Here is a 20,048-nt window from a genome sequence, read left to right on the forward strand (position 1 = left end):
AATCTAGAAATATTAAGCAACTTGCTCAGAAGTACACAGCTCTAGGAAGAGGTGATTAGAAGCAGTTGTGGCTAATTCTAATTGATTAGGCAGAGGAGTGTTTTCTGTGGGACTCTCTGGGAGTTGTGGCTTGCCAGGCTGGAGGCCAAATTTCCAGGAGCAGTGGCCACAGCCATGTCACCAACTGATCTTAACTTTTGTTTACCCAGCACTGGAAGAAATTATTGCTGCCTAATGTCATCAGATGCTTCTGACAAGAGCTCAGTGATTTTTTAGTAGGTCTCATAGCATATAGGCATACTCACAGCTCTGCTTTATTATAGTAAAGGATGCACATCAAAATTAACAAAAGGAAGAGGCACGTGGGGCATAATCCAGGGGAGATCAGGCACAAGCTTCTGCAGTCTTCTCCTGGTGAAGTCACATGGGTCACACTTAATTTCTCAACAGTTGTGACAACATATGTAAAATATTTCTAGCCTGAGAAACCTGCTAGGGATTCAGTGCTCAGTGTTTTGGTCACATAGGTAGTTACAGTCTATGGTTTACGAAAATTCCATACTCCCAGAAAGAAAGCAGGTGTTTGGCAAGAGCCATATTGTCTGTACAAATGGTTAAGCAGTTTGCTCCACTCTTACCAGTTCTGAAATGGTGAGAAGCCTTCCTAAATCTGAGTTCCCAGACAGCAGCCAAGGACCCACTTTGCAAGTAGGCCTCTCAGAAGTTAGTAGACAAACTTGTTATGTTGACTCTTCTTCTGCACAGTGGTAGACCCAGAATTCAAATCGTAGCCCATTCTCTGACATTCAATTTCTGCTCTATAAGGATGGTTATTTTAAGTGAATATAATAGCCTGATGACTGAGTCTCAGTGTCTTAATCTAATAAGACAAGGAAATAGTACAGAATAGAATATGATGAGTAAATTAGATAAGCTCAGTGACTAGGGACTGGCACAATGATAGTACCCAAGAAGTGTTAAATTATGAACTTGGATGAATAAATTAAGACCATGGAGAACTGTTTGAAATTAACTTTTCTTTTCTTTTTTTTTTGAAATGAGGTCTCATTTTGTGACCCAGGCTGGTGTTGAACTCTTGGGCTCAAGTGATCATCCTGCCTTGTCTCCTGAGTGTTGTGACTATAGGTGCACACCACTGTGCCCAGCTAAAGTTAACTCTTGAAGTCCAGAAGTATGATAGCACCAGAAAAGTAAATGGTGGGAAATGTCTGCTAGGTTTTTCGTTTTGTTTTCTCGTTTTTTGCTTTTAAGGTGACAGATAAAAAGACTAGACAATGACATCAAGCAGGAATAGTTATCAGTTGATACACTGTTAGGTAACAGTGTACTGTGGAGACTAGAATAAGATCTATATTTTAAGATTTAATTGTTAAAAGAGTTGTACTAAATATCTGGCTTAGTTCTCTAAGTAGCAAGAGGTAGGGTTCATTTTAACAAAGAAGATAAAGAACCCACTGGGGTTTCTAAAGAATAGGGACTAAAATGGCATTGGCCTCAGAGAGAACAGGGGTCAGTGTCTATGGTGGTTTCTACTGAAGTTGTGTCCATTCTTTACCCTAAGTAATTCACTATCTTGATTGTGTTTTTATTTTCCAGCAGACGATATGGGCTTAGGAAAAACCCTGACAATGATCGCACTCATACTAACTCAAAAAAATCAGGAGAAAAGCCAAAAAAGGGATGAAGACATAGCTCTGACATGGCTTTCTAAAGATGGTAGGTAAAAGTGCCTGATGTCACTCCCTATGTCATACGAACCAGCTGGGAGGGGAAACTTTCAAGCTATAGAAGGACACTTTTGGTCATATTGAATTGATCTACTGGGAAGCCAGTATCACATTGCTTTCCTGTGGTATCATTTCTGATGCTGAATATGCTAATTATAACTGATCATTTTTTCCTTTTAATCTAAGCTTCTTTTGATCTGTGATTAGAAAAAAATTACTGAGAAGGTTACCGCTCTAGAAGTCTTAGTTTGAGCCTAGTACTTATTATTTTACTAAACTCCAGGGTAGATCCAAATTAATGTATTAGGGTTTTTAAGGGAGATGTGTCAAAAATCCACATTTTAGCTTCCGTAGTGGAAGCCATTTTCCATGTTTCTGAAACTTCCAGATGATAGACAATTTCTATTTTATCTTAGCCAAGTTTTTAAAATGTAGTAACTTCACTCATATTTTTAGAATCCTTTATGTTATGTATAGATAACCACATGTAAGTTACCATGTACACAAGTATAGTTGTCCTGAGTTGGTTAGATAGACAGAAGTCTGTGGTCCTCTGCCCTCAGGGCCTCTGATGAGCACTACAGCTGGATCCTCGCTCCTAGTGGAGTGACAGCATGTGTAGAGTAACAGACACACAGAGATGAGGGTGAAGGTACACTACTCCATCACTTCATGATTCTAAACTGATGTTCGCTCACCTTGAAAGAGGGCGTTATACTTACGTATGTGTGTTTTAATTGACCAATAGTAATTTGTACTTAGATTTTAACATAGAGGTACATTTTATGCTTTTCAGAAAAAATAATAACACTGCCATGTAACAAATCAACTCAGAAGGAAATGATTCAGTTCTAGTCCTGGCCACTCTGAAAAGGCATTGCTCTTTAAGCCTCTTTTCTGTCTGACACTTTTGTAGGGGAAAATAAATAATTAAGTGTTTTGACTTAAAAGATCATCTCTTCCATTTCCTGTTCTGCTATCGGCTCTGTGTAGAAATAAGATCAACAGTTAAAAATATTGATTAAATGAGAAAAGCGAGTCAAGAGAAAGATAATGCCCTAAAGAAGTTAAAGGCTATTTAATGAATGTAACTAAGTATTGATTTCTTTCCCCCACCTCAAGACTCCTCTGACTTTACTTCCCATGGAACACTAATTGTCTGTCCTGCTTCCCTCATCCATCATTGGAAAAATGAGGTCGAGAAACGTGTGAACAGCAACAAACTAAGAGTCTATCTCTATCATGGGCCACACAGGAGTCTGAACGCAAAAGCGTAAGTGCAGAAGTGCTGCAGGCTTAGGGCCTCCAGCATCTTGGCTAAGGGGCCTGTTGATGTTCTTGCTCGCCCTGATTCTTCACTTAGGACTGACATATGTGTGAAGACCAAAGACAGATTCACTCTCATCACCACACAGTCTTTGTGTCTCAAGAGAAACATCTTGAGATAGTGGTGTTCTCTTGTGTCATGTCACTGTCCCTGTTCCCACAAAAGCTGCTGTGTAAGAGGCCTGAGATGCCTGAGTTGTCAGCCAGGTGGCAACCGCTTTCTCTGGTAAATGAGGATATGTCACAGTATCTCTTGATTGCTAAAGAACTCACGTTCTGTTCATTCTTTTCCTGATGGTGTGAATGGAACCATCCCAGTATTGTAGAGTAACTTGATAAAATTCTAATGTTTAGTTGCTACAGGCTGTGTGTGTGTGTGTGTTTTCTAATGGCTATATTTTTCATATAGAAACCATTTAAGAAGTTTTAGACTTAAGAATGTAGAATGATTTGGTGCAAAGGATGTACATCAATGATTAGCATGTACCTAGCATGTACTAGGCCCTGGGTTCAATCCCCAGCGTGGCAAAACAAAAAAGAATGTTGGTTGATTAAACCTAATTATAAATTCCCGTAAGGGGATTCTTGGGAAGGAGGAAAGAGTACTCCAGATGGTAACCTTGGTCCTAGTATTTCTCTTGTTGTGTGTGTATATATATGGTGCTGGGGATTGAATCCAGGGCTTTATGCATGCTAAGTAAGTTCTCTACTACTGGGCTACATCCCCAACCCTGTCTTTTGACTTTAAAGGAATTTTTTTTCTGTTTCTAATTGTAATGTGAGAATCTGGGGTGAATACTTACTACTCTAATCAAAGATGAGAACCAAGTGTTTTCCTCTTTTAGGTAATCTCCTTAACCTTTCATATTGGATTTATTATCTGCTATACAACAGGGCAGCAGTCTTTGGGGACTATATTGCCAGATTATTGACCTTTGGTGTTAAGTACAATTTTCATGATTGATGGTCACTTCAGCAGGCAGGAGGTATTGTGGCAGCAATGGTAGGCCTGCAGATCTTCTTTGGCATAGAGTACTTAAAATGCCTGTCTTTGTTCTGAATTTTTATTTGGAAGTAAATTTGATCTCACTTGATTTGCACTTTGAGCATAACTGGTTTGTTATTCAGAATGTGAGAGTTGACTGATTGGAATCATTGTCAGTTATACTTCTTATATGATAGTAAGGCAGCTTATAGACTTTACTGCCTCTCTGAATCAGCCATATAATTTTTATCAAAAATATTTATTGCAGTTCTCTCAGGTACACGATATTCATTGGAATAAGATGTATGTCTGTAATAAGAATTTTTACATGTAAAGAGCATAGGGAAGGTAAACTGAAAGTTTATAGCATGCACTTTTATAGCTAAATATCAAAGCTCATTAATGGGTGTTCACAAGTCTGTTATAGCAAGGTGTGGTGGGCAGAAGGCATCATTGATGTGAAGTGAACAGTGCTTTCAGGGTTTCTTTTTTCTCTGGGACTTTATCATAATTCTTCTCAAAAATCACTATTAAATGTCCATTCCCAATCCTGCCCTACATTCTGTTCTGGCCAGCTCATATCAAGCTTAATATGAGATTTTCCTTTTGATTCATTAGGTGGGAAGGGGTAGGCTATTCTAGCTGTAGTGAAACAGACTGTAAAAATGACCAGAGGTTAGAGATAGGAAAATCAACTGGGTAAAGTTTATCTCTTCAAAAATTGTGTGTGTGTGTGTGTGTGTGTGTGTGTGTGTGTTAAGGATATGTGTTAATTGATTCTGCTGTCTAATCTCTTAGATCTAGGCATTTATGCAAAGACATTAACTATGCCTCTTGTCCATAGAGGGATTGTTTACTGTTTGTTTATTGTTTTCTGTTGTATCTATGCAGCCTCTCTATGTATGACATCGTGATTACTACTTACAGCCTTCTGGCCAAGGAGATTCCCACAGTGAAGCATGAGGGAGAGGTCCCAGGTGCAAACCTCAGTGTGAAGGTGAGGCTTGGGTTGCCAGGCAAGTAGAGCTGGAGTCACACATCATTTAATGGGAATCTTTTACAGCCTCTGAGATAGCTAAGGAATCTGCAGCAGTGCTCTTCCCCTGGTGGAAATGAGTAGTTCTTTCCTCTGTTCCATCTCTTATATCCTAGACAACAACTTCAGTGATGAAGGTTGAGACTTGGCACAGTGTTCAGCTGTGTTATAGAGTTAAAGTTAACTACACTGCTTTGTGGCCGTAATAATCACACAAAAAAGGAGAGCCTCTTGTTGCTATTTTTATCTTAGAGTATGTGGAGTATACTCTCATGATTCATTTTATTGTGCAGACTTTTTTTTAGTACCTGTGTTTTGGTATTAAGCCCTCATTCCTTGTCTCCCCTCTACTTTCCAGAAAAGGATGTTGCAAACAACAGAGCTACAGATAGGCCAGAGACTAAATGATAACCATAAAAAAGCCCTAAGTGTCTTCAGGCAGATCCAGGGCATCTGGTACATAATGTGGAGTTTTTATCACATAATCATTGTGGGGACTCCCTCACCCCAAATACAGTATTGTCCCAAGAGCTAAATTCTGGTTTTTAGGACATGATGTTCACTGATTTCTGTATTTAGGAGATCTCTAGAACACTTCTCCAGCTCATAGTGCAACCCTGACTTCTTACAGATAGTGAACTTCTCAGATTCTTTAGTTGTTCTCCATCACTTCGGGGTTAAACTCCAAGCCCCTTTACATGATGTATCAGGCACTTGGCGATCTAGCTCTGCCAGTGCGCCTGTTCCTCTCTACTCTCTCCCTCCCTGTGACACCACATGTGCAGTCATGTAGTCCCTGTCATGCTCTGTCATGCTATTGTGACTTTATTCTCCCTTGTGATGTACTTCTTTGTCACCACTCCTTTTTTCAGGTTGTTTTTTAACCTGCTTCAAGCATCCTTTGTGGACCACGCCTTACCCACCATTTGGTTGAATGTCTCTCCTAGCACCTGGTACTTGCTTTTGTCATAGCACACAATTTTATTCAGCAAATATGGAGTATCTGTTACTTGTCAGGTGCTGTTTTATCTTATCTGGGGTGCCAACAGTGAACAAGAGCAGCTGGAGTCCGCTTGTCTTATTTTGAGTTATGTAGTGTGATTTACTGTATGTATACCATGTCATTACATATCATGTTGTAATTATGTCTGTTTTTCTCCCCTGCTAGATTTTGAGCTCACAAAGGGTAGGAACTGCCCTTTATGTCTGACTTTGTATCTTACGTTAAAACATAGGCTTTAAATAAATTTATATTAAATTATTAGATTATTTTTATGGAGTGAGTAAATTTGCAAACTGAATACCTACTATAGTCCTGGCCCATAATCATTGCCCAAATGTGCCTTGAAAGAATAAATGAAAACTCAAATTAGAAAACATTTTGCTCTTAGGCATCTTACTCTCAAGGACTGATACTCTCCAGTGGCCTATGTATTGGAACCAGTTAAGAGATTCTACTCCTAGTTTCTCAATTTAGTTCATTGTAACAGCTCTCAGCAAATTAGAGGGTCAGAGTTGTTCTTCACTACTTGTTTGTGATTTCCCCTAAATCCTTGAAGACATATTTGAGTTCCCACAGTGTTGCTGGATTTCACTCTCTAGGGCATCTCAACACCTTTGCTTCAAATAATCTGGGCTCGAATCATATTGGATGAAGCTCATAATGTAAAGAATCCCCGTGTGCAGACATCCATTGCTGTGTGTAAGCTGCAAGCCCATGCCCGTTGGGCTGTCACTGGAACCCCTATTCAAAACAACTTGTTGGATCTGTATTCACTGCTGAAGTGAGTAGCCTTGGAATCATGTAACTATGAACCCTGTCTGTAACCTTTCATCATTATTTCATATCTCACGATAAAAACTCTGGTGTGTGTCAGATTATCTCATGTAGCAAATGGCAAGCCTGTCAGCCTTTAAAGAGCAAAAGAATTAATATTTATGAGAAGATACCTGGTGATTGACTGACTGATAGAGGACTTTGATTATAGTCAGTCCTGTATGCAAAAGTACAGGAGTACAGGAAAGATTGAAATAAAGGAAGCAAAATTCATCTTTCTTTAGTCCAGTGAACATTTTGGGCTATTTCTGCTTTAAAACATGTACTGGACTCTGGACTACAACTTACTGGAGGCCAGTAGAAAAGAATGCTTATTTAAAAGTACTTCCTTTCATTCAAGTTTGCCCATAAGAGAATATGGATTTTCTTTGCTAGCTTTTGAAACTTTAGGAATAAACTCTAGCTGTAGGTTATATGTCTTGTGATAAATGTAAATATTATTAATGGAGAAACTCACATTTTTATAATGTGGTTTTCATTATTGATTTGGATCCTTTTGATTTGTGTAGCAGATATTTGCTTTGAAATTCACTCAAAAAATGTTTGGATGACAAATATAACAAAAAAAATCTGATTTGTTTTCACCTTGTATTATACTATGAATCATTACTCCATTCTTCCATACTTCTTCCCTATTCCGTGTCCTTCCTCCTGAACAAAAAAGATTTCTCCGCTGTTCTCCATTTGATGAGTTCAATCTGTGGAAAAGTCAGGTTGACAATGGTTCAAAGAAAGGAGGAGAACGGTTAAGTATTTTAACCAAGAGCCTTTTGCTGAGGAGAACAAAGGACCAACTGGACTCTACTGGCAAACCCTTGGTAACCAAATTTCTGCCTATTCCTGGGTGGGGGCTAAGAAAGGAGGATGACCAGATCCCTGTGGGTTGAACAGCCATCTGCTGTGCTTCAGGAGCCTCTGAGTCTCGCATTTTTCTCTGAGGAGGCCTGGAGTTGCATCCTGCGCCTCATGTTCCAGCAGTACTGTTGTGCACTGTCTTATTTTTCAATGGGTGGGAAATGCTTCCAAGGAGTTGGCTAGATTTCCAGTGTCAATCTGGGGAATTTGTTCTGTAGCATTTAGTTACTTTGTATAGATTCATACCACCTTCCTTTTTCTTTTATTCTTCCAGGTGAGGCTGCCCCAACGTAAATTTCAGTTGCACCGTTTAAAGCTTTCTGAAGATGAAGAGCTGGTTTATAGTGTCTTTTTTGCAAGATCAAGGTGTGTGCAGTAAAGAAACAACTTCTCACATGCATTGCTTTACTCCTGTCTTTGCTTGGGAATCAATAGAGGGTCAACTTTCCTTAAACTGAATTTATGGTATTATTGATGCGTTGAATATCTGTGTTCTTTTTTTGTCCCCTTTTTTTCCTGCTTCTACTCACCCTAGCTTATCTTTGTCTCATACACACAATAAAAGCAAAATTTTCAACCTAGTTTTCATTGGCTTCCTTGCATAGAAGTCATAGGGTATGGTCACTGAAAACTGGAGCTGTCTGTTCTACTTGGGGCTGTATTAGAAAATTATTTCTCATTGACCTTTGCCCTGTAACCCAGCATCTCCCTGGAACTTTAAAAAAAAAAAAAAAAAAATGCTTTGCCATCCTTCTTGTTTTTTCTTTTTACTTTGATTAGAAGTCTTGTCCTTCCCTGAATTCTACATTTCCTCTCTTCTACTTAATAACTCTCATTTCCAATGTAAATATGTTTTTTCTCTCTTTATATTTTTAGCTGACTTTAAAAAGGGATTTTTGTTTTTTCAATAATTATTTCTTTTGCCATACCTTTGGCTAATGCTTGCTATGAGCTTGGCATCATTTATCAAGTCCACTTCTATAATTTGCCAGGGTCCCACTTGCAAGCACAGTTAAGCAGTGACCATTGTAAACCTGCTCAGTGTTAGTGACCATTATTTGTGCATTTTCTTTTTTGATCTGAGGCAGGTGTGCTCTGCAGTCCTATCTAAAAAGATATGAAAGTGGAAACAACCAATCTGGAAGAAGCCCTGATAATCCATTCAGCAGAGGTATGCTGAGGGACACTCATAAATACATATCACTAGTGAAAATGGGGATTCTGATGTAGTTAAATAGCAGATATGAAAGGTTGTGAATCCTAGGTCCAAGAGAGTAGACTAACCTAAGAACCTCAAACCAGAGTAAAATATACTGACCTGCAAACGTAGGACCTGGTGATCTAAACTTCTTTATAATTGCTTTCTTAATCTGCTTTGTTAAAATACATGTATGTCTTTAAAGAAAATGGGTATTTCATTTGGCTTAATAAAAATGAGGTATAATGATATCACTGAATCTCAGATCCAACAAGTTCCTGGTTCTTCCCCAGATTTCTCTGTTTTAAATCCTATACGATTTCCTGGGGTTTGTCTTCTCTCTTGGAAGTGGCACAGGAGTTTGGGTCCAGTGGGCCTGGGCAGACCATGGCAGTAGACTCACAGAGATCCAGCACCGTTCACATACTGTCCCAGTTGCTGAGACTCCGTCAGTGTTGCTGCCATCTTTCTTTACTGAAGTCGGTAAGAAAAGGCCTTAGCATGGTGTCACAATTTCAGTCTTCTGTAGCTGGGATCCATTTGACTGGTTCAAGGGAAATGGTGTTTTGAGTTTTTGTTTTGTTTTATTTTTTTGGTGGAGCAGAGAGGAGGGGCTTGTTTATTTTGCTTTAAATGTTAATATTTATTAGTCTTGATTCCTGTGGCATTGCGAAGACACACCATTATTGTTTGTTTTACTTTAGATAGACTTTGAGAATGGGAAGTCACGTTTTATTTTAAAAGGAAATTCGTGAATGCTGCAGTATTTTGGAATGTCCTAAGGTTAATTCAGTTATTGGTATTTGGGATTAAGGCTTTTAGGTTTAGATATGAAAACTCAAGTAGTTATACAAATTGAAAAACTATCTTGACATTGAATAGAGGCACATCCAAAATTAAGAGGCACATAGCATTCATTCGAGAAGCTGTTGTAATGTATTTTGATCATCAGCTGCTTAATTAACTGTATTATTCTAGCTGAGAGAGAATGATCATCTTATCTGTCCAAGTCTTTAAAAAATTCCATCATTTGGTATTTCTTTAATTGGTTGAAAAAAACTTGTAGAACACACTTTAAGGAGGGTTTCTCTGAGAAATTATTGAAGATAAATTACAAGGCATTTTGTTCTCTGAAGCGTTAAACAATCAGAACCTCATCAGCAAGTAATAATGCATGCTGCTTCCACTGCCCAATTGTTCCTGTCCCTTTCTTTGTTCTGCTTAGGCCCTGGACCCTACAGAACTGAAGAGCGAAGGCCTTGTCTTGTCCCTGGAGGAACAGCTCAGTGCTTTGACCTTGTCCGAACTCCATGACTCAGAACCATCTCCTACTGTTTCCCTTAATGGTACATCCTTCAAGGTGGAACTTTTTGAAGACACACGAGTGAGCACCAAGGTACTTTCGTCACCTCTGTTCTTAGTAGAGATAGCTGGATTCTCATTCATTTCCTGTGTAGGAGTGCCTCGTTTGTCCAAGTGGGTAGAGCCATTTGATGGTAGAGGAAGAACTATTAGATGGTAGCTGACCCATTAACCTCATTTTATGCCACAAAGAACCCTAAAACCTCATGACATAGTGGATGTTCAGAGAGTGGTTTGGAACAGCTCTGCTATCAAGGCAGGTTTTCTGTCATGGATTACTAGGAAAGGAGGCTGTCACGTTATGCTAGCAATGAGACCTAAGCAAGTGAGCAATTTGTTAAGGGAAAACTTGAAGTTTCAAGAGGTTTGAGCCTAGGGATTCTGTAATACACATGAGCACCAGTTGCTTTGACTTGTTGAAAGACTTCCATCTGTGAGTGTCACTTTCTTCATGGCCTTCTATCTACATTAGTCATTCTGTTCTATTTTTGTCAAAGCTTTCTAAGGCCAAAGAGTCCTATTAGAGGAAGACTGAGCTGTGCTGTAACTTGAGTCCTCTCTTGCTGTGGGTTTGGAATGTGCTCCGTTATCCTGCACACCCTGAAAGCATGCCTTGTTTCTCTCTCCATCATGATCTTAAGTTGCCACTCTGAACCTCAGCCTGTCTTTTGAAAGGCTTAAAAAAGTGTAGATTAGAAAGGAGTTTATTGCCAAGGGGATGGAATTTTTTTTTTTTTTTTTTTTTTTTTTTTAAAGAAAAGCTGCCTCTTAATTAAAATTTTAAAACATCTACCCAGGTCTTTGCCACAAATAGCTGAGAGAGATATAAGAAGAGCTCCATATGTGGCTAGAGTTCATGTTCCAGAACTCAGAGTTAGCTAAAACTTATATTCTTAATTATTTGTTTTCCTTACCATTGATAATCAGATATATTTATTCACAAGGCTTCTAACATCAGCCCCTTAATAGAGGTTCAAACCAAGTAAAGTTGTTTCATGAGGGAGGGAATCATCTTCCTGGAATTTAACCCCAGCTCCTGGACCATGAATCCAGCCCTCCTACTTCAGTTTTCTTAAAATACCTCCTGCCATCTTTTTCATCTGGGAATCATGGCTTCTTATATAACCTCCTGATGCTGAGAGACACCAGGCAACTAAGTGTCTCTGTTTTATTGTTAACTAGAAACAAGCCTAATCTGCTTTTCTTCCTGCTCATTCAAATGTAGAGTGCTTGTTTCATTTCCTGCCCAACCATCAGAATGTTCATTAAGTTTGGAAAGCAGCCTCAGGTAATCATAGTAACAATAGCCTAGAAGGTGGGAGCTTAGCACACCTCAAGCCCCATTTTACTGATGAGGAATATGGGTTCCCATGTGGAACAGCCATGGCAGTGTAAAAACTGTATTTGTTTCCTGATAGCTGTCTGGTCCAGTTTTCTACCACTCAGGAGATGAACTTTAGGGTCCTTAGAGACTTTTGAAATGTCTTTTGCTTTAGCAGTCAAAAGAGTGAACCCAGCTGCTCTCCACAGTCATGTTGCTATGTTCTTACTGACCACTTCCATGTGGACTTAAAAGCATCCTAAAGATTTTAGGTGAATACCCAGAGAGCTTGTTTGGAAGCTTTAACAGTTGTTCCTCAGTCTGAACAGGTTCACTTCTTCATTGACATTTGGAGCAACCCTTAAAGTAGATAAAACTATTTCACTTTCTTCTTTTGCAAGTATGAAGATAGTAACTTCTCTGTTCCACCAGGGTACTAGGGGCTAGGAGTACAGAAATGAGTCAGACATGTGCTGCCTTTGACCCCTTGAAGCATATCAAGTCCTGGAAGAAAGAGATGATTAATAAGCAATTAAATGTAGTGTAATTAGGACTATAATAGTAGGATCAAAAATTGTAGGAACAAAATAGTAGCACATAGGTAGTGAGCATAACCCATACTTTGGAGCCTAAAGAGGGCCTCCAAAAGTGACATGAAGCTGATATGGAAGTGTGTTCCAAGGGAGAGGGAACAGAATAGACAAAGGTGGGACTATGCATGGCTTATTGAAGGACAACTTTTGATATGATTGAAATTCCATTGGAGGAGATCATTAACAAAAGATGAGCCTAGAAAAGTAAGCAGAGGCAAAAGCAGTGAAGATTGAGCCTGTCATTTTAAGGAGCTTGAACTTTGTCTTTAGTGGGAAGATATGGAAGGGGCTTCAGCCAGGGCAGAAAAATGACAAGCTTACATTTTAGGAATAGCTCCTGACTACAGGGGTGAACAGAGTAGAGAGAAGTCAGCCCAGAAGCTTAGAGGCCTTCCAGGAGAGTGCTTCAGTAATTTCAGTGAGAGAAAATGGAGAAAGGTGAATGCTTAAACCTGCAATGTTAATGTCACCTTTTCCCAGATATCATCTCTGTTGGCAGAGTTGGAGGCAATCCGAAGAAATTCAGAGTCCCAAAAGAGGTAAATGTGTTTTCTCATTTTCCATGCATTGGTTATAATTAAGCAAGAAAATTTGATATTGCTGATAGTTGTAAATCTTAGCTTTTTGTATCAAGGCCTCAAGTCATGCTCAGCAGAAAGCACTGAGGTTATATCACAAATTCTCTAGGATTTCTAAATAAAATATTTGTGATACAGATTGAAAAGAACATCCCTAGAGGATCGGGGCAGCCAGGCATCTGAAACGGTGATTAAATGTACAGAAGCACATGAAGGAAGCCAGGGAGTGACACAGGAAAGCCGGGTGCTGTAGTAGCACTGCTGATGTGCTTCTTAAGCTGCGTGCGTGGAGATGGGGATTATTTCCTCATTTTTTTTACACCTTACACATACATTGCACAGCAGCGTTTGTATATATGAAATACTTGAATCTAAACATTTAAAGCTTTATTTAAAATGTGGCTTTGGAGGTAGGAACCCTAGCACTGTATCGTTCTATGTCACAGGGTGGCATCCTTTACTGTAGGACCACAGATCTCTGGATAAGCACTAGGCCCCCAAATAAAAGGAAGCCAGAGTAATTTTATTCTGGCCACCACTTTTTTCTGACTTTGTGTAGCATGAGATAAGAATGAAGTTTCAAAATAACTGGAAGCATTTTAAGCTTATCGAGCAACCTAAGTGTGTGCCCATAATGCTTCATGTCACCACATGAAATACTAACACAGGCTACTTAGGAAATAGAGGCTTGAAGTGGCTCACGGTTCTGAAACTTGAAGTCCAAGATTGGGCAGCACCATTACTTGGAACTCTGAAAACAGCAGATGGCAATGGCAGGGGCATATATCAGAACAAATGGTTAATCTGAAGCCAGGAAGCAGAGAGAGAGACTTAAGAGGAAGAGATAGGGTCCCACAATCCCTTTAGTGGACCCACCTCAGTAACCTATGCAATTTCATTAGGCCCCACCTCTGAAGGGTTCACATCATTTTCTAACCCTCCTCCCTGGGACCAGTTCTTACATGTGGGTCTTTGGAGGACACTCATCTAAACTGTAGCAGAATCTTTTCCCCAAAGGTAACTTTTCCCCGTTCTTTGTCTCTTAAGATCAACAGGGGCATTAAAACTCTACAAATGTGTTTGTTTAATCTGTTAAGGGGGTTGGTATTTATTTTCTCCTTCTTTCAGTGTCATTGTCTCTCAGTGGACCAGCATGCTGAAAGTTGTAGCACTGCATCTTAAGAAGCACGGATTGACTTATGCCACTATTGATGGCTCCGTCAACCCCAAACAGAGAATGGACTTGGTGGAGGCATTTAACCACTCCAGAGGCCCTCAGGTACAAGCTGGTCATAGCAGAGCTCTATAATTAAGGAGCAAATCGTTCCCAGTTATACAAAGAGCATTATAATACAGCAATTCAACTTAAAAATATTCACAGCTTTGATCTCTTCAAGTGTTTAAAATTTATTAGACATTTATTGGGGTACTTATCAAAGTGCACAAGTACTCTAAAGAGAATAAGATATGAGGACTAAAAGGAGATTCAGAGCAGAGCTGGTTAAGATCAGGAGAATCTTTGTGGAGAAGTCAAGCCTTGAAGGATAAATAGGATTTTGATATGAGGAAACATGGAAAGATATGGAAGAACAAAGTCAGATACAATTATAAATAAGTACAGTTGAATGATAGGCAGGAGAATTAATATAGCAATCAAGGGGGAAGGGGACTGATGGGAGACATATAATCTGGTTAATGGGAAGTTTAGAGATGTGGGAATTTTTTCAAAGGTGAGGCATGGGATATGTCAATGCATATTTTAAAACAACAGCCAGAGGAAGTTTGATAGGAACACATTATTTTCCTATTTTGATCTTGGGCTTAAACCTGATAGGAAAGGAAAATGTATTCCTTTTTTGTCACTCTTAACAATTTTCTGGGATCATCAACTTACAAAGAGAAAAGGCTTGTTGTGTCTTAGAGGTTTGGAGGTTTTAGTCCATGGTAAATTGGCCCTGTTGCTTTTGGGCCTGTGGTGAGGCAGCTTATCAAGGCAGGAAAATGTGGCAGCGCAGAATCACTCACCTCACAGCCAGGAAGTGGGACAAGACAGGAAGAGCAAAGGGCACACTTAATACTTTCAAGGGCACAGTCTCAGTAACCTAAAGACCTCACACTCGACCCTTCCTCCTAAAGGTTCCACCATCTCCCAATAGCACCATGCTGGGGATTGAGCCTGTACAACATGGACCTTTGAGGGATACTTAGGATCCAAACTATTGCAGATGTATTATGAGACCAAGACTGTGTAGAGTTAATGATATGTTTCCCTTTGAAGGTTATGCTAATCTCTCTCTTGGCTGGAGGTGTTGGTCTAAACCTGACTGGAGGAAATCATCTTTTTCTTCTGGATATGCACTGGTAATGATTCTGGATTTATCTTGAGTTGTCACAGCATAGTAGGGAGACCAGTGGTTAGAGGGACACAGTGTATTCTGCTTCTTTGATGGAGATGCCTCTGTGCATACATGTCTATAGATGCAGGTTCTAAATAGGATATAGGGCTAGTTAATGTCCCTGAATTCCTGAGTAAGCTTCAAATGATTTCTTAAAATAGTTCATTTACTTTATCATTAATCTAATTTCTGTTTCCAAGGAAAGTGGGGCACAGCTTTTCCTCGTGGCTAAGAGCTTTACTTCTTCTCCACCAAACCATATTGCAGACATATAATCCAAGGGAATCTCAACCTTAGAAGTATTACTCCAGTACTGGGGATGCAGCACCATGAAAAGGAAAAGAAATTTTCTAATTCTGTTAGAAGGACACTTAATATGCAGCCTTTGGATTTGTTGTATGTTGTGTCCATGCCAGGAACTCAACGATATTGGTCCTGGACATAAGATGAGTAAGTTAGTGTGTGACTAGGAAATAATTAATAATTAGTACCGCTGTCTGGTTTTATAGTACATCAATCAAGGATTGCTGCACCAGGTACCATTGCTGGGATCGTGTGTCTAATTAATTCTCCAGGCAGCAGATTGGTACAGACCAACCTGTTGTCATCTTCCAGGAGATTGTGTTTTAAATTTTACCTGGGACTCCCATATGCATAAGAATGAAGAAAGCATACTAAGAGTTACACTGTTTTCTGCTATGGAGAATTGTTATCCAAGATTTTAAAGAAGTGAGATGAGAAACTAATTGCAAGTTCATAATGAGAATCTATAAAGAAGATAACAAATATTTTTAGTTAAATCATAGAATACTAGAATACTAATGTTGAAAGTTAAATTTCAGAACATTAGCTATACCTCATGTTTACATGTAGTCATCTGAAGCCTGGAGGGCTGAGGCTAGGTAACTTGCCCAGAGTCATCCAGCTAGCTAAAGATCGTATTTGACTATTGGTTTGACCTTGTTACTTACAGTTATCAACTGATGATAGTGCTAAGAGTGTTTATTAGAAGTCTGACCCTTGTTTCTCCTTAGAGGGCAGAATGATATCTGGCACTAGTCTTTCCTAGTCCAATATAGCTTAGGATAGGAGTTGACAACATTTTTCTGTAAATATTTTAGACTTTTTAGGCCACATAGTTCTCTGTCACATATCTTCCTCTGGGTTTTATTTCCTTAAACCCCTTTAAAAATGCAACAACCATTTTTAGCTATAAATGTACACAAAAACAGAATGTGGGCTAGCTTGGGCCAATGAACCATAGTTTATTGTCTCTGGTGTAGGATGTCAGAACCTCTGAACATTACCTCTTCTCTAACCAGGAATCCATCACTTGAAGATCAGGCTTGTGACCGAATTTACCGAGTAGGACAGCAGAAAGATGTTGTCATACACAGGTGAGTTAAGGCCCTGAGGACAATTCCTAGTGTCTGTTTTTCTGAAAGCCTTCTTTAGGTAGTATTTTAGTAGAATGTAAAGTATTTGGTGATCACATTACTCATGATGCTTCTGAGGCATACTCTTTTCCTGATCGTAGTCAGGAAAGAAACAAATAATCTGTAACCTTGTAGTTTGGTCACTGCCAGAGAAGAACAGGCTTGTGTGCGGCAGTCCAGGTATCCCAAGAAAGGGCTTGCCTTTTTGGTTTTTTTGTTTGTTTGTTTGTTTGTTTGCTTTTAACTTTCATTATGACATAATCTCAGACATATAGAAAAATTTGTAAGAAGAGGAGGAGAGTACCAAAGGTTCCCGTATAATTGTGTACATGTGCATATACTTCACTTTTTTTCTGAATCATTAAAGAGTAAGTTGCAGAGATGATGCTACTTTATTCCTGAGTACTTTAGTGTGCATTTCCTGAAACTGATACTGTTTACTGATTTAATGCTATTGACATAACACTATTATCTTATCAGCAGACCTTATTTAGTTTTACCACATGTACCAGTGGTACAACAGAAGAAGATCCTAGATCCTGTAGAGCATGCAGTTGTCACAACTTTGTCTCCTTAATCTGGCATAGTGCCTCAGTCATTTTTTGTTTTATGACATTGACTTTTTAAAGAGCACAAGCTCACTATTTTGTCAAATGTTCCTCTATTTGAGACCTTCCTGTCTTTAAAAACAACAAAACTTGCCTAATACTACAATGTAGCACTCTCACTGTGACCCTTTTTCTCCTTCTTTTACATGACTCAGTTTCCTGAAGAATTTAGAAATTGCTGTCTGTTTTACTTGCTTACCTCCCATTCATTCCTCAGTCTTTGCAAACTGGCTTTCACATTTCTTGCTTCACTTAAGCTGCTCTTGCTAAGGGGCAACATAACTTACTATCTTTTCCAAATGCAGTGATTCTTTAGATTTTTTTTTTTTTTTCTCTGCTCACGATGTATGTCCTTGCCTTAAAATTTCAAGCCACTCCAGTAAGTCCAAATTCTGTATCTTTTTAATTCTTCTGCCTACTAAACTTCAGGCCTCAGACATCCAAATTTCTGCTAGATATCTGAATCTGATGCCCACACATCCATCTGTATACATTCTTCCATTTGTTATTCAGCTCCTAAAATGAATACCTATTATGTACCTACATAGCAAGTATAATTACATGCTCCAAAATCAAAAAGTCACAAACTGAAATTGCTTCTTTCCACCACTTCAAATCTACTTTTTATTCTATATTCATTGTCTTTGTGAGTAGTGCCACTGTTTACCTAATCAAAAGGCCAGAAATTCAACTCATCCCTCTTTCTCACTTTCCATATGCCAAGTCCTTTATTTGTGTATTCTGAATGTTTCTAATACCATTCCTTCTTCCCCCACTGCCACCTCCCTCTTTCCAGCTCTACTGATTTCTGTCCTCTCTATCATCACCAGAGAGCTCTTCCTAACTCCTCTGATTCTGAGGTTCCACTCCTCAAATTCATCAGTGGCTCTCTCTCCCTGTAGATGACATCTAAACGTCTTAGCATGACATGCAGAGCCACTTGTTATCTGGCCCCCACCAGCTTCCTGAGATTTTGCTGCTGGATGATGTGATTTTCCTCCAGCATAACCTTATTCTGAAATTCAGTGCTGAGACACACACGTTCCCATTCTCTGGGATTCCCCTCCACCCCCTACCACCCCATTATCCCATCTGGCAAACCCTTGCTAATCCTACAGGTCACATATTAAGAATTAACCCTTAATGACACCTTCCTTGATTACCCTAGACAGTTTTTCTTGATTTCCTAGACATACGTCAATAACTAGGTTTTATTATTCTTGGATTTTCTTGTCTGCCTTGGATTCTTCAGAGCAAAACTCTATTCATCTCTTCGTCCCCACCCCTAGCATAGTACATGGTATATATAGCAGGTGCTTAATTCATACTTGTTGAATGAATGAGTGAATGACAATAGGAATACTTCCTTAGTTTGAAAAACCTGGTTTTTTGGTATGAATTAGCCAAAAAATTAGACAGTTTGTACTTAAACACGCACACATATACCTGGCAGACATTTGATAAGCCTTTCGACCTTATCAAATGGAGCTTTTTGTTTGAAAGCCAAGTTGGTATATTTTTTTGGAATAGGGATATCTTTTGCTTATTTGGGGCTTTCTTGATTACCCTAGGCTTCAGAATGAAATCACAAGTCAATTTGAGAGAAATATTTTAAATAGACATATATTTAGTCGAGTGTGTTTTGATCCTTTAAACACAGGATTCTTATTCAATTCTAAGGAAACCTAACATAAATCTCATTAAAAGCTGAACATAATAGAAGTTTGAATGTGTTGTTGGATACACTGCCTTGAGTTTCTCAGAGTGCTTATTTGTTTGCTTTTTTAGGTTTGTTTGTGAAGGAACAGTGGAAGAGAAGATCTTACAGCTCCAGGAAAAAAAGAAAGATCTGGCCAAACAGGTTCTGTCTGGATCTGGAGAATCTGTCACCAAGCTCACCTTGGCTGACCTCAAAATCCTTTTTGGCATCTAAGCTCCTGTCTATAGGGTGCAGAACAGTGCCATTGCTGGTGTGGTAGGGTCCAGGACTAAAACCCTAGCATGATCCCTGAGCCCTGTTCTTGCATTCCTTTTCACCTTCAAGCCTTAACTTTCTCCTCTCAAAATGAGGAATAATCTTGTCCCTAGAATTGAGGATGGGTTATCATATTCAACAATTAGCAATCATGTTAATCAATCAGCTTATTTAAGGAAAGACACAGAAATGAATCGTTTTTTCAAATGAAAGAAAATGCCTTGGAGTTAGATGGTTTTGGAAGGCATCTCTGGCAGAATTGGATTTAAGCTTCATTAAAGCTCAAAAAACTCTGTGTTGCTTTTCTGTCCCAACCTTTTGGAGAAAGCAGTATTACCATCCCTGACACAGACTCCACCCATCTTTCCATTTCTTCATGCTGGTGAGGCCGCTCCTGTGAGCATCCCTCTGGGGTGAGCAGTCGATCCCATGGCCAGCCATTCTCTGCAGCTATTGCAGTCCAGGCAGATCTTCCTCTCAGGACTAATGTCAGGGAGGTGCTTTGCACATAAATAGATGTTAAGTATCTGTATTATTTAGCATCAGCATGTCATTTGGTATTTACATTATTGTTTCATCTAGTAATGTATCAATATCAAATGTCTGTCATTTAGGTTTTGTTGTTGTTTTTGGTGCTAGGGATTGAACCCAGGGTGCTCTACCACTGAACTACACCCCTAGTCCTTTTTGTTTTTAATTTTGAGATAGGGTCTGAGGCTAAGGCTGGCCTTGAACTTGGGGTCCTTCTGCCTCAGCTTCCCTTGTTACTGAAATTAAAGGCACATGCCACCATG

The 20,048-nt window shown here is 39.2% G+C and overlaps 1 protein-coding gene across 3 annotated transcripts in view; it reads left to right on the forward strand.

The window, feature by feature from the left end:
- Positions 1-20,048, forward strand: part of LOC306667847 (transcription termination factor 2-like) — a 37,728-nt gene extending 17,680 nt beyond the window's left edge. For 2 of the 3 annotated variants that reach the window (XM_079150632.1, XM_079150630.1), the window contains exons 10-23: positions 1,618-1,737; positions 2,871-3,021; positions 4,951-5,056; positions 6,698-6,879; positions 7,597-7,750; positions 8,062-8,153; positions 8,876-8,958; positions 9,335-9,468; positions 10,211-10,381; positions 12,742-12,800; positions 13,968-14,118; positions 15,118-15,200; positions 16,558-16,632; positions 19,068-20,048. In XM_079150632.1, the coding sequence (XP_079006758.1) occupies positions 1,618-1,737; positions 2,871-3,021; positions 4,951-5,056; positions 6,698-6,879; positions 7,597-7,750; positions 8,062-8,153; positions 8,876-8,958; positions 9,335-9,468; positions 10,211-10,381; positions 12,742-12,800; positions 13,968-14,118; positions 15,118-15,200; positions 16,558-16,632; positions 19,068-19,212 (1,706 nt within the window). In that variant the 3' untranslated portion in view covers positions 19,213-20,048. The remainder of the gene's footprint in view (positions 1-1,617; positions 1,738-2,870; positions 3,022-4,950; positions 5,057-6,697; positions 6,880-7,596; positions 7,751-8,061; positions 8,154-8,875; positions 8,959-9,334; positions 9,469-10,210; positions 10,382-12,741; positions 12,801-13,967; positions 14,119-15,117; positions 15,201-16,557; positions 16,633-19,067) is intronic. The other variant, XM_079150631.1, reaches the window with a different exon arrangement.

The sequence above is a fragment of the Sciurus vulgaris genome, assembly GCF_902686455.1.
Source record: "Sciurus vulgaris genome assembly, chromosome: 1".
NCBI classification, from domain to species: Eukaryota; Metazoa; Chordata; class Mammalia; order Rodentia; family Sciuridae; genus Sciurus; species Sciurus vulgaris.